The 14,270-nt window shown below is 41.4% G+C and overlaps 1 protein-coding gene across 9 annotated transcripts in view; it reads right to left on the reverse strand.

Moving 5' to 3' along the window:
* msi2b (musashi RNA-binding protein 2b) overlaps positions 1 to 14,270 on the reverse strand; it is a 243,516-nt gene that overhangs the window by 30,649 nt on the left and 198,597 nt on the right. For all 9 annotated transcript variants that reach the window (XM_057350460.1, XM_057350456.1, XM_057350459.1 and 6 more), the window contains exon 10: positions 10,789 to 10,863. In XM_057350460.1, coding sequence (XP_057206443.1) covers positions 10,789 to 10,863 — 75 coding nt within the window. The remainder of the gene's footprint in view (positions 1 to 10,788; positions 10,864 to 14,270) is intronic.

The raw sequence follows: 14,270 nt of genomic DNA on the forward strand, positions 1-14,270 counted from the left end.
ATAAGAGTAATCCCTTACTTTACTCTTTCAAGGGGAAAGTAATTAAATTACAGTAACTAATTACTTAGTAACTAGTTACACCCAACACTGATCATACCCTTTAATAACCCTTTATAATGCATTATACATAGTAAAGTGTTACCAAAAAATGTATTAAAGTACTGCAATAAAACTGTAACTTTGAGTATATAAAAATGCAGATATTGGTTTATCCGGTGTTTCCTGAAAAAATGTCTAAAAAAACAAACAAACACCAAACTGACAGAATTTGCTTGAACCACCATGGCTACTGTTTTTTATTTTCCTGTGAGGCTGCATTTCACTCATGGTAAATATTAGTTTTAGACCCACTTATCAGGCTCTTCTGAACAGGGCTGACTCTCGACACGGGCAGAGCATCTCTCAGACAATGGTAAACACGTATCCTGCTGTGTCTTGTCAATACTGCCGTTAATTGTGGCGCCGGTGAACTGCACTTTTTCTAAGTGGATCCCCACAATCACCCCACAATCATTTGTTTGACTTCAATATTATATGCAGTGTGTAATAGATCTAAAAAGTTCTGCAGACAAATGATCCATTCAGGAACAGTATAAACATCATGGGCTGTTAATTCATTGAGCATGCCAGTGTTGTACAAAAATCCAAGTGCCAAATTCAATCCCCTTGCACTCCATGAGGTTACTATTTGTAATCCCTGTTCAATAACATATTATGTTATTGCATTTTATTTTGCTTTTTTATTTATATTGCTTGTAAAAGTTTTTCTTTACTACGTTACTTAATTGTCCTGTGTTCTTTGCTAACAGTATTATAAGCAAGTAGTATATAATACTAATACTAAACTAATAATACTAAACTATACGTCATTTAAAAAAACTAACATTGTTTGAATATGATCAAGACAACATGTATCATAATAATGCAATTTTATATGGTTTAAAAATGTATTGAAAGTACTATTACAATTTATTTTAGCGAAGAAATCGCTTTACAACAGAGGTGGAAAGGATTATACAGGGGGATCGAATATTACATGACACCGGCTCTTCGTTTCGAAAGGGGAGGGGTGTGGAGGTTTAACAGGGGCGAAAGGGGACGCAGGGTGGTGGGGTGAGGTTGGGGGGGCAGTGTTATCCCCCAGGAACAGCTTGGCAGAATCAAATCAATTTCATGGCCTCTCTATTGCTGGGGACATAACGCCAATATTTAGCTTTCCACTTTTACCCATTTTTCCAGCCTGTTTGCTCTGTCAGTGGCCGTGCTCGGCTGGGTCGGACTGGCCTGGAGAAGGGACAAGGACACATCTGTTCCACCCCGGAGCTCTGGAGAAGATGCAGTCCTCACTCAGCCTCTCTCTCCCAAGCTATTTCCTCCCGCTGTCTCCTTCAACCCCACACTTTTTCTTTCTCACTACCTTCTGGGACATTCTATAAAACAGGTTCCTTTTCCATTTCAAAAGGTTGGGATATAATAATGTCTTCAGAAAGGTAACAGAGTTGATGCTAACTGAACGGACAGTTTTACAGTTTAATTTGCCACGGTTTAGTCAGGTCCTCGAGGTTGTGAAGATACAAAGTGCCTCTTGGAAAGAAAATTTAATACTGATATTTCTACAAATACTCAATTTTCAGTTACTATATAGAATCATGGTAATAGGGTTGACATTTTTAGATCATCCCTGTTTGCAAACACAACTAAACATCAGACAAACAAAAAAAATTATAATAAAGATGAGAATTGTCTCTTTTAAAAAAAAATATTATCTTCTTTAAAAGATGATTATTTTATAATAATAAATCTCTTTGATTTATGGAATGTGGATGTTTAAGTCGAATTAAAAAAGAAAAAGTTGGCACATCTTGGTACGTCTGCAAATTGTATGATCACTAATGCCTATTTGTTTTTTGCCAGCAATCCGCTGGAGAAACTCCAGTTTGGACTGCACGCCATTTGTTTTCTTATGCAGAACCTGTGAGTCATAAAGACATTAAATAATTAGATATGGTCGCTCATGATTTTAAGTCATAATGGCCATTAAATGAGATTAGTGAGGCGTCTAACATTAAACCAGAAATGGCAATACATGTGAAGAATTTTCTATTGAATGTATCAGAACATCATTTAAACTGCTGATGAAAATGGATCAAAGAACAGGAATCGTGCCCCTGCTTTTCAACCACACTCAAAAAGCACTATTAGTTGATGTAGCCATTACAAAAGACATTCAGATGGAATGAATTAGAAATGCGAGCGCTAAAACGAGCATCATAGAAAAGAAGGTGGATAAAAGAAATGTGCGAGAACACAATCTCGCCGACCATCTTTTCATCTGGCAAACGAGAGGTGAGTCATGCTACTTTAGCAGAAGCCCTTGACTTGCATTACTTTCAAAAGGGCCTTTCTGCCGAGCTATCAAAGACTGCTTGAAGCCTGGGCAATGAGGCTTCCAAATGCACAAGCCGGAGTGGCGTTTGCCAGTGGAGAACTCCTCCTCCGGCTCACATTCTCGGCTAATGAAGGTGATGATGGTGAAGGGAACATGGGACGTTTCACTGCTCTGCTCGTCACGGCTCTGGAGCCTTTGGTTATGGGAATTACAGGTGTGAGAAGCGAGGGTCAACGCTGGCTGTAGGGGTTCGACCGCTTGACGCGTGTGAATTCAGCTGCGTGGTGGGGGCAAACGCTTACCACATTCATTCAGGATTACAGAACACACATCGGGTTGCCAGCACTAAAAAATACTAAGAATACCTTAGCAACCACATTGAAATGGTTGAGCAATAATTTTTTAAACACACTAGAAATGATCTAGCAACAATGTACAGAAAACATTAACACACAGCAAATACCTTGGAAAACATTTTCCCTCTAAAAATGTAAAAACGTAGTTAATTTATTAAAGTTGCAATCCATAACTTTTAGCAAAGTTGAGCAACAACTGTCCAGTAAGCTTTTAATAATGAGTGATGTTGGGTACGATTTTACAGAAAATGTCAGTTTGACATCATTCAACCCACGTAAAGATAAAATCGTAACATGCAATTTCTTGTCAAATAGAGAAGCAAAAGATTGCAGCTTTAATAGAAGACACATCTCCCCAAAACCAAGCCCACTAAATACAAACATCCCAAAGAAAATTCAGATAATGTCACACATGCCTTCACAAATATTTCCCCTTACCAAACAAGGCATATCACTGATTACTTTTGTGTCCGTACTCAAAATTGTAGAAATCTATGCCGGTCCGTTTATGATCAAAGGTTAAATACCCAAGCAATGTTTTTATTGATCTCAAAAGCACATTAAGGGGAAAACACTAGAATGTATGAACGGCCACAGGGAGCATCGCACACAAGGTGTGAAGCTGTGTCTGACTAATAGTGCATCTTATAGAGCAATTTCTGAAGGCAGAAGGCATGACCAGATTTCTTCAGTGCATCCATCATCTCAGGCTTGTATAAAATGGGCCAAGAGGCCTTTTTTGTATAGCATCTCAAAACAGCCACACGGCTGGGTATACACATTACAAACCATGTAAAATCATATTGAATTAGCAAAGGATATACAGTAGTACATATAACAGGCTTAATCTACAGAAAACACAGATTTTGGAGGTGGTTGGGAAGGCGTAACGGCTCACTGGTGGTAAACACTGACTTCCATCGAATGGACACAAAACCACCGAGATATTTCTCAAAATATCTTCTTCAGTGTTCCACAGATTCAGGTTTTGAACTACATGACGGTGAATAAATGATGACAGAATTTAATTTTTTGGGTAAACCATCCCTTTAAAAACTGTTTTCTTCCTCTTGGTTTAAAGAGTAAATATTTTGTGATTTTTAAGGTCCTACTTTGGTTTATCGAGTGTCCAACAACAAATTTACGTACATACACGGTGTAAAAACACTTTAATTTTATAATAATAGGCAGTTATTGTTACCTCACTTCTTGACTGACTTGCAAATGATTCGTTCAGCGATTCATCCGTCTAATCCCCTCCTTTCTGTCAGCCTACTCTGATCTGATTGGTCAGATGGTCTTCTCTGCTGTGATTGGTCTACCGCGTGCAGTGTCGCGAACGGAACGTATGCGGGCATTACGCGGAGTGACGCAAATCTGACCCGGAACTGAAATTAGAACGACAGACGACTCGTTCGCATGATTCAGAGTCGGCTCCTTTTTTCCCAAGCCAATAACTCGGCTTTACAATTTGGCAGATGGCTTACATTCACACACATAACATTACACACTGCATGAAATGTAATTTTAAGGACATTGTAATATTTACTCTTTAAGAATTCGATTAGAAGTAGAAACTTTAATCGCTGCGCACGTCCAATGAGGACGCCCATCAGTAAATCCACAATGCCCTGTGCTAGGCAAATAGGATTTTAATTCAGAACCAAAGTTCAACTCCAGCCTGCGAGAAAGATCAAGAGATTTTATAGGGAATGGCACATGGGGTCAACAGTTTCCGAAAGGTGACCGTTGTCACGCTGCTGAAGATCAGGCCATCAGGGAGCAGAAAGATCTGGGTCTGACCAGTCTGCTAATGTCAGAACTCGACTAGACATCAGCGAGACCTCATACGGCTAGAACAAACTGACCTGCCTCCCCCGCGGCTTCTTGGGCCCCTGGATTCAGGTCCAATCACTGCCATCAGCAGGGGCACATATAATGAGAGCGTGGCCCAGGGACAGATCTCTTGTACTGGCAGCCTGCCGCCCTATTCTGCAGTCATTCGCCTCCTTGATGAAGGCAATTACCAGGCAGACAAATAATGTGTCCCTGTAGGGGAGGGGGCACAAAGACTAACCCATGAGCAGACAAAGTTAACGTCTTATCAAATTAGATTTTTTTAAAGAACGTCTGAAGCCATTTAGCTTCTCACTGATGAAGGAGATAACCTGTAGTCAGAACAACAGGTAGACATGGCTGATAATCTGATTGTAAATTACATACATGAATCTTCAAGACCACATAAAAGTATTAAAACTAAACATTAAAGTATAAAAATGTTTAAAAATAGGTATAAAAAAGGTAAAAAAAGCCTTTAGACTTTTTAATGAAAAATGCATGTGGGTCACATTAAATGCAAGTAAAATGTCTACTTTATGGTTTCAACTAAGTTTTTGGATAATAAAATAATGTTACATTGTCATTCAGTGTAACACAATATTTATGTACAAATTCGAACAACATGCTTATTCTGACTTGTACATATTAAATATATAAAAGACTAAGGGAGCATATTACATTTTATTGTGCTTTAAATGAGTAAAAAATTCTTATAGACAAATGGGTAAAACCTAGGATAGTGGCAATTTAAAAAAAAAATTACAACTAATTAGCATTTGGGGTGAAATGCGTCAAATTTATTTTTGTTGTAAATATGCCTTACAAGATTGTTACACTGAATGACATTTTAGTGGGCATCTCCTGTAAATCTGGGAAAATTGTCTGATATTTATTTTTTGCTCAGAAAAACAAAAATGCAACTAAATTAACCAGAAAACGTTTTCATTTTTTTGAACAACAACAATGTGAAGCAGTATTACACTTATTGTTTTTATGCTTAAACCCTTTTTCGTCTTTGACCCATATATTAACATATATTGTCAATTGTTTATAAAAACTTAATCTTAATATTCTTAGAAATGAAAACTTTTATGAAAAAAAATAAGAATAATTTTATGATTTTTAAATATGAATCATTTCAAAATAAATATACATTGTATATATAGATCTCTGCATCACAGGTTCGTTGTTTTTTTATACTACAATGCCACAATGACATCACTGCTCTCCAGATTTCGTTTGAACATTACAAGTCACACATCTACAAAAAAGCCTTTATCTACAAAACAGTGACTACATTTGGCAAAGTCAGAGCTGAATTAATTGCAAGAGTTTGTAAGGACGAATAAAATAAAGCAGGCATTAAGAATTGTAATACAGTGCTCCCCATTCAACAACTGTAAATATAATAAAGTAAAAAACGTAATGGAAAAAGCAGCACACATTAATAAGAAGTTGTTCCATTCACAGCAGCGTCTGAATTGTGGATGTGATACAACCTGATAATTAAACCCGTACTGGTTAAAACGCCTCTGCAGTGCACGCTGGGATATATGACAGCGATTCAGCCTGACTGTGGGGAACTGTAGATGAGTCATCAGCGAGATTACAGCAGGCAAGGGCGCATAAGACAGCCTGTCTAATCTATCGCTATGATACGACCTCCAAACTGACCCGGCCCACCTTCGCGAAATCATGCAACCCACGTCAAGCAGGAAATACCCTGAAATGAAGCTGCGCATCCGTTTAAAGTGTGTCGGTGTGTGTGGCGAGCGTGTGTCCGGCTCAGCGGTGCCCGTTTTGAGTGTGGAAACCGGTGAATGTGTTTGCCTCACGCCTACCGAGTTAATAAGCAGCCTTTTCAATTAGAGCTAATTTGGGTGAAGAGCCGATCGAGGTAGCACAGCTGCAGGAGACGGCACTGGTGCCTTGTCATCTGCTCGCTCTCTTTTTCCCTTTCTTTCTCAACGGGTCAAAAAAAGAAATCGTGCGGCTTTTCCAAAGTCTGCCGGAGCTGCCAAGCTCGACAAGGGCAGGGCTCATATCACACTGTCCCTCAGCGAATGCTACTCTCTCCCTCTTTCTGCCATCTCCCAATTTCCTCCGCTCCTCTTTCTCCCTCACCACCCACACAAAGAGCATCTCTGGTCAGCCAGAGCAGCGTCTTTATTTGTTTGTTTGCGCTCCAATATCCTGCGAGGCCGGTCGTGTTATCTGTACGGCGGGCTGGCGCAGGGCCTCGTGTTACAGAACGGAGAGGGGGCCCGTCCCCGACAGCCTCCGTGTTTGCATAACTGATTGGGCCCTAATCAAAAGTGAAGCATCAATTCCAGCCCTCCTTGTTCTTCCTCGTGAGGAAAAGAGAGGGATAAATGGAGGAGTGAGAGCTTAAGGATGCTGTTCTAACATATCGTTCGTTCCGACTGGGCCGAGAGGGGCGGTGACCTTGACGGCAGAACATCCTTCAGCTCTCATCAGCACCAGCCGTGTCAAATGCCAGAAATCACGGCAGAACAAAGATGAGAAGAGATGATTCGCTGCTCGGGAAAACAGAGAGCGGTGACAGCCTAATGTGGGACGAGATCAAACAGGGGATTGTGGGAAATAGAAGCACACTTCTTCTCACAACAAAACAGAAAATGACAACAAAGAATCATGGCTGAAGGTGATCACGATAAAACGATCTTATTACATTCCCTTTGTTTTAAGACCTCTGCTTACCTAAACTGCTATGCTACTTTATCAACGATAATTTAAAGGGACAGTTCACCAATGAATGAAACCTGTCATCATTTACTCACCCTCATGACGTTCCAAATCCACATCATTTCTTTCTTTCATAGACCAAAGATGGAGATGAGGCACAATGTTAACGCATCACATTCAGGTACATGATACATGAGAACCAATAACGTATGACATCATTGATGTGAAATGCTGCATAACGCCATGTCTAAATATCCAGCACACAAACATATATTCAAGAGCATTGGGACAGAAGAAAATCTCACATTTTAGCCTTTTCTCACACAAATCAAATGTATATTAACAGAAGACTTGTGAAACTTGGCATGTAAGTTATACCTGCAGCTTTTTTTTAATGCATTTGAGCTACAGAAATATATATATTTGGCCTCACTTTCAAAAACGTTTCTCTTTTGTTCCAAGACAGAAAAAATTCAGGACACAAGGATGAGTAAAAGAATTTTCATTTTTAAGGTGAACTGTTTCTGTAATCTATAGATTTACAACAAAATGAGAAGATCTCCCACGGCTTGGGGAAAGCCTGTTGGATGCACAGGCTTGCGAGAGAGACACTAAACTTGCCTATGGGTTTTTGGATATGCTTCTTGTGGATTTACAGTCTCTGAAACAGCCTTCTCTGTCTCATAAAAGTGAGAGAAGAACAACGCGTGTTTGTGTGTGTCCTGGCAAACGGGGAGATAACGGAGAAGGTGGCCTGATCCTGTCAGCTTTTTCTTATCTTATCTAGCAGAGGACATGTTAGTATGAAAATGACAATAGCAGCAACACCAGCTCCTACAGCATCATTGGTTGTTTATATCTATATGTCTCTGCGGCAAAGAAAACACAAAATCCATCTGTGATCGAAGTCGTTCCCGAAGGAGGACTATAAAGCTCCGTGTACACATTGTGTATTGATCATAAGCACATTTACATGACCGTGTACTTCGGTGGCATTGACACGCAATTAATCATTTTGGTTTTCATTTAAAATCTAAACAAGGTAGCCTGCATACATGCACTCACTCGTACACGTGCCATCCCCGCGACCTGTTACAAATCCAGTCACCTGTGCGGATTACAAGAAGTGCCTTGAAAAAAATGACTTTCTCTCTTTTCAACAGTCAATTTTTAACCTTCGCTGCAGCCGAGCTTATAGTAAATCCCAGGTGCTACAAGTAGTCTGGAAAAAAGGTTTTTTACCCTATATGTTCAACACCAAGGTCATTGACAACATCTGAAATGAAAGAGTGAGGGGACCCTTTCTGAGTGGCGTGAGGCAGATCATTTCACAAGAAAAGCCGGGGGATTATACGAAAAGAAAAAAGGCTCCTTTCTTGCGCTAGAACTGCAGTTTAACTCGAGCCGTTCGCAGCCTATTCCGCAGTGAGTCATATGCCAGCGAGACCTTCAGCTCTGTGTCCAGGGTCAATATCGCTAAAAATATGCATTCGATACACTCAAATGCTTTTCAGCAACCGTTATGAGAATTTTGGCATGAGCGGACCTGTACGTGTTTATTCGGTTGCTTATTTTTAGCGTCAGGTAGGAGTTAGCGTACTGCCGCTGCACGTATTTCTGAGGTAACTGCTAGTCTGTCGATGGCGTAGCGTTGGGCTAAGACTACTTTCTGAAGAGAACGAGCCCACAATGTTTTAATCCTCCTAACCGGGTTTAGTCACAGCAGTTATTCCTCAAGCAGCTGCCAATTTCCTCATTATCCATCACCCCCCTTCATTTATTTATCGCCACTAGAATATTCTGCCTGCGCTCAGCGGTTAGTTTGGGGATGTCTGTGAGGATTGTTTGAGGTTTGTGCGTTGGCTTCAAAGGGGAAGACAACTAAGTGTTCTCGATGCTACAACCAGCTTTACGCTTAACAGCCATGTGAATTTCATAGTTTATGATGCGGGCACTCTGAGCGAGTAGCAAACATGAACTGAAGCACAAAAATACACTTGCAGTGCGTTTGTTCAGCCTGATTGGATGAACGTAGCAACATACACCTAGATACATGTACGTACAATTGAATATTAATAATGTAAAAATGATGTTGCCCTGATAGCACAGGTACGTCTGTAAGATGTCTGCTGAAGATCTGGAAACATCTAATAAACGTCTTAGAAATGGCAGTTTTACATACATTCTAAATTATAAACATCTTACAGACATCTTCTAGATGTCTATGTGACATGTGACAGGAGACATCCCAGAGATGTATTGCAGATGAGCAAACAACCCAAAAGATATGTCTTGCCGATGGAAAAGCAGATATCTTCCAGATGTTTGTGCGCTATGAGGGTGAAAAAATGCGATGTGCAATAACTTGGTACAATACGTAATATAACAACGCTTTAAGGTTTGTAAAATCAATGACAACTACATACTGTACAAATATGTTTAAAAACTGAAAATTATATTATCGACATACATGTTACACATTCTTTCTCAAAGTTAGTCCTCTTCCACACATCAGAGGATGTGTGTGCACTCGTGCACATGACATACACGTCTCTGCGTTAAACGCATATTGCGATATACATATTTATCGCAGCATAAAAAGCTGGTCCTAGCAGGTCTCCCAGTCTGTGCCAGCTGGCTGGTCTGTTGGCTGGTTTTAGATGGATTTTGTACACTTGTCAATAGGTCAGGCTGGCAGACCAGGTGCCAAACCAACAAAACCAGCTGAAAACCTGCTTGGCTAGGCTAGGCTACCAGCTGGATCAGTCTAGTCTGGTTTTCTAAAACTGTCAGGGTTGCAAAAACAAAAGTATTAGAAATACATGGCGTGCGATTCAAGTAGATTCCATTTGCATTGGCAAGCAGTGCCAGCTACAAGGCGTTGAATTAAGTGCACCCAGTAGAGCTAGATAAATCAGTGACCTGTACATTATAATAAGATATACTTGGCAACCGGTCTGGGCCAATCGGTTATCAAAGGCTAGTTCTGAGAACCGAGCCATGAAATAAAAGAGCGGCTTTGTTGAGTCACATTTTTCAGACGAAAGAGACTCGTCTTTGTCGGAATGCCCCAAAGCCCTGCTGAGTCAAGATTTGGGTGTGATTCGCTGAACTCTATTGCATAGCTCAACGTAAGAATTATATCTGTGAAGGAAGAGAAAATGAGGTGCCTATGGGCTCTTTTGTAGCTCACATGCTTTTTAAGAGCATCTAATACGGCTGTGTTATCTGTAAAGCTACAATGATATGGATGTGGGGATGCAGCAGGGGGCCAAACCAGGCAGAAAGTGTGTTTGTACTGTTGATGTATACTGTCTGAGTACGCCAGTGTGTATTTAAGCATAAAGCACCACGCCAACGTTTTCCAGCATGGGGTGTACGGAAGGTAGAAAAGGGGGTGCGTTGGTGTTTGTGAGTCTGCCGGCCAGCAGGGAGGCCATTACCAAACAGCAGCGGGAGCGAAGAGCACCACACAGAGCTTAACAAGATGGAACTTACCAGGGAATTGGTAGCTGTAGCTCGGAGCGAAACCAGTGTATCCACGGCCATACGTTGCTACAATGTTTGGATAACCTGAGGGGAGAGAAGAAAATCCAGGGATGTTATAAACCGCTCAGACCGCCCGGAGCTTCACTATCACACCAATAAATCAGTATGCCATTTAAAACACATACACACAAGAAAAATAGGAGCTCTGAAGTTACACAAACCCAGGAGTACTGCAAATCTAAACACATTTTTTACACACCCCTATTTATTTCATTTTTAATCTTCATTACGCCTTTTCCGTGCAAATTTCTAAAAGCAATGGCAGGTCACATCTACGTCGGCCTTGTGACTGTAACAATGCAGCTTGCATGTTATCATTATTGTCTATTGGTATGGACATGAATATAGTTATATGTTATGTTATTATTGTTATAGCTGTAGTGCGAAAGGCCCATAATAGTCTTTACAAGGAGTGTTGCGCAGGTGTAGCCAATTCAGGCATATTGTGCTGTTTGTACACTAGAGGGTGCACACGTTCATTTTTTTTTTATTGAAGAAATACCTAAACTTAATATTAATGTCATTTTGGTCTTTAATAAATCTTTAAATAAATCAAATTCATGTATTTCTAGTAGAACCAAGAAAGGTTTATTTAACAATAATAACTCCTACCAATGATTACAAACCACACAAATATGTGTCTCCTCATAACGCTGCAATGTAACAGATTAGCTAGCGACTCTCCGTTCGCAGTGATGAACGGCATAAACATCACAAGACACGATCTCGCTTCATTCCCTGGGGCTCATCCCTCTTTCCCTTGGCTGAGGGAACGGACATGTCTGCCGCTGTCATCTCTCTCTCCCTCCCTCTCTTTTTCTCACCTCTCCACTGTCATTGATCGATAACCCTTCTTTTATAGCTTGCGCTAATCGATCATGAAGGACACGACAGCGCGAGACAATGGCAGGCTGATAGTTGTGGCAGGACATCACGGATTAAAGTCCCTCAGCACCGCATAGCCTTGGCCTCCCGCGCGCTAATACCGTCTGAGGCTCGCCGGCAACATGGCACAAATATGATTGAGCGATTGCAGAAGTCATTCGAAAGTGGAGCGCAACGATGAAAAAGTGCGCTAAGGTGCTGGCCGGGAATTTACTCGCAATCTGTTTTTTCCGCCTGTTGTCGTCTTTGCTGAGGCAGAACTTTTTAATGATGAAGCTCGGCCGAGTGAGCTGGCTTCCCCTTGACTATTTTATTATCCGAGATACATCTTCGGTTGTTTGGGAGTGAGGCGAAAACACGCAATCAGCAGCGTTTACAATGCGGGATGCGACCCAACACACGTGCTCTGGCTGTCTCGCTGCCAGCATTGAGCAACGGACCACCGCGCGTCCCTCTTTACCAGGCTACAGCCCAAAGACCCATTGTTCTTATTCTGTCACAATGGCTTATTACTGTGTGAGCCTAGACACTAATTATCTGGCCGACTTGCAAACAGAAAAAACGTGAACGTGTCAGCCATATTGTGAATGCAAATGCTCTGGGGAACGCTGTCATCATAATATACAGGGGTTTAGAATGAACTCCATTGTGCCGTCACCAACAAGCCCACCCCCAAACTCTATACAAGGTCTGTTGTTCGAGAGATTAGATCTGTACAGTCTCGCGCCAGACCCGTTTCTTTTCTTCTTAAGGGTTTTCAGGAGCACCTGAAGCATCTCTGTAATAGTTATTGGCCGCACTCAGCGTGCATGCGCCTGCACCGACTGATTGCTACTGGCTTATCCTTGGCTCTCAGCCACAAATGTGAGTCGGTGTTGAGGAGAATAAATACACTCCACCTCAAGTTAGGCTAGACATAACTCGGATCAATGCAGTTTGACATTGCAGAGGCAGACTGGTGGGAAGTAGTCTATGTGAAGATATTGATCCTGTCAAAGTTTCTTTGGTAAGGGTCAACGCCATAGTAGAGGCTTAAAAGAAATAACTTGCTTTTATGAAGTTTTCTGTATTTATTGACTGCTTGTGAAAGGGGACTTTTTGTGCCGTTTGCGGTAAATGCTATGTAAACCGCAGAGTTTCAAAATCAAAGACCGTTCCGGAGGAGAATTCAATTTTGAGGGAATGAGGCAGAGAAAAGGGGTACCGTATGGATACACATATAAAAAATACCACTCACTGAAGCATACAGATGACAATTTTTGGGGGTGATATTTAAGCTTACTCTCTATCTTCCCGTCTCGCTTATACTGTATAACAATTCTTGAATTTATAATCATGCCTCTTAAACATAATATTACTAGCTCTGCAGGTGTCGATCGCAGCACGGCGGCCATCTTTAACTTTGCTCTTTCAGAGAGTCCTATGTTTACAAAACCTTAATATCTGGGCTTTTCTGTCTCTCGAGACTACGGCAGCTCTGTGTACTCTACTCTTCAGATGGAGCAAATGCCAGACGCCCAGACTAAATATACATGACATGGGCTTTTCCTGTGACATTTAGAGAGATTACTTTGAATGTAGAGGGATGGGGTTATGTTGACAGTAGGGGATTAACATAGTGGTCGGGCCAGCACCTACGGGAACAAAATGCAGGTATGCTGAAAGAAATCAAGACACTGCACTTCTGCTGATTTCAAAGCGGTGCTCACAGGCCACAAACAATTAATGATATTTATATAAATTATATATATTTCTCATGAGTTATCTAGCACTTAAAAATGGCCAGACCCATTATTCCCGAGACGGTTCTCCACCTCCTGGTCAAAACTATTCAGCTCAACTGTAAGAAACCAAATAGTTCGGCCATGAGGCACAGAAGAGAGCCAGGTCTCAACGTTGTGTTCGGGCACAACACGGCATGTGTCCGGCACCAGGCTGCTGTGACTTTGCCACCCAACAAGACAAGGCAGCGCTGCATGTTGCAGTCACAGCCCACAACGGGAGATGTGCATGCGGTGGCAGTAAGATACCTCAGGCTGGCAAGATGACTCATTAAGCCATGCCGTCACCACGACGGGCACCTCTTGTCTCCCGGCAACGCAGTAAATAAAGACTGTCACTTAATCTGGCCTAGTGGCGACGGCCTCGCCCTCTTATTTGCGTTATTAATATGCATGCTAATGTGCCCATTTTATGGCTCAACAGTTTCGATTCACTGTAAAATCAATTATCCATCTGGTAAAGCTGCACTTTGCGCTAGCTGAGATGTGTATTAATTTTAGCAAACATACATGAGGCCCAGCACAATAAAGATAAATGGCTCGATTAGGTGTGGTAAACTCCGCTGCTCAGAGCGGGCCTTAATGAGATTTCGGCACATAAGGAATTGCAGTTCCTTAAATAATGAGCCTTGTTGATTTTTGTATGCAAATTAGCAAAAGGAATGTTTCGCTGTCCTGCTTTCCAATTTCATTTAGATAAGACAGTGTCGCGATCGAATGAGCGCAACCCCCTTAACCCACTCTCTGTTGACGTCGTCTCCTGTG

Source organism: Triplophysa rosa, linkage group LG14 (assembly GCF_024868665.1).
Source record: "Triplophysa rosa linkage group LG14, Trosa_1v2, whole genome shotgun sequence".
Classification (NCBI taxonomy): Eukaryota; Metazoa; Chordata; class Actinopteri; order Cypriniformes; family Nemacheilidae; genus Triplophysa; species Triplophysa rosa.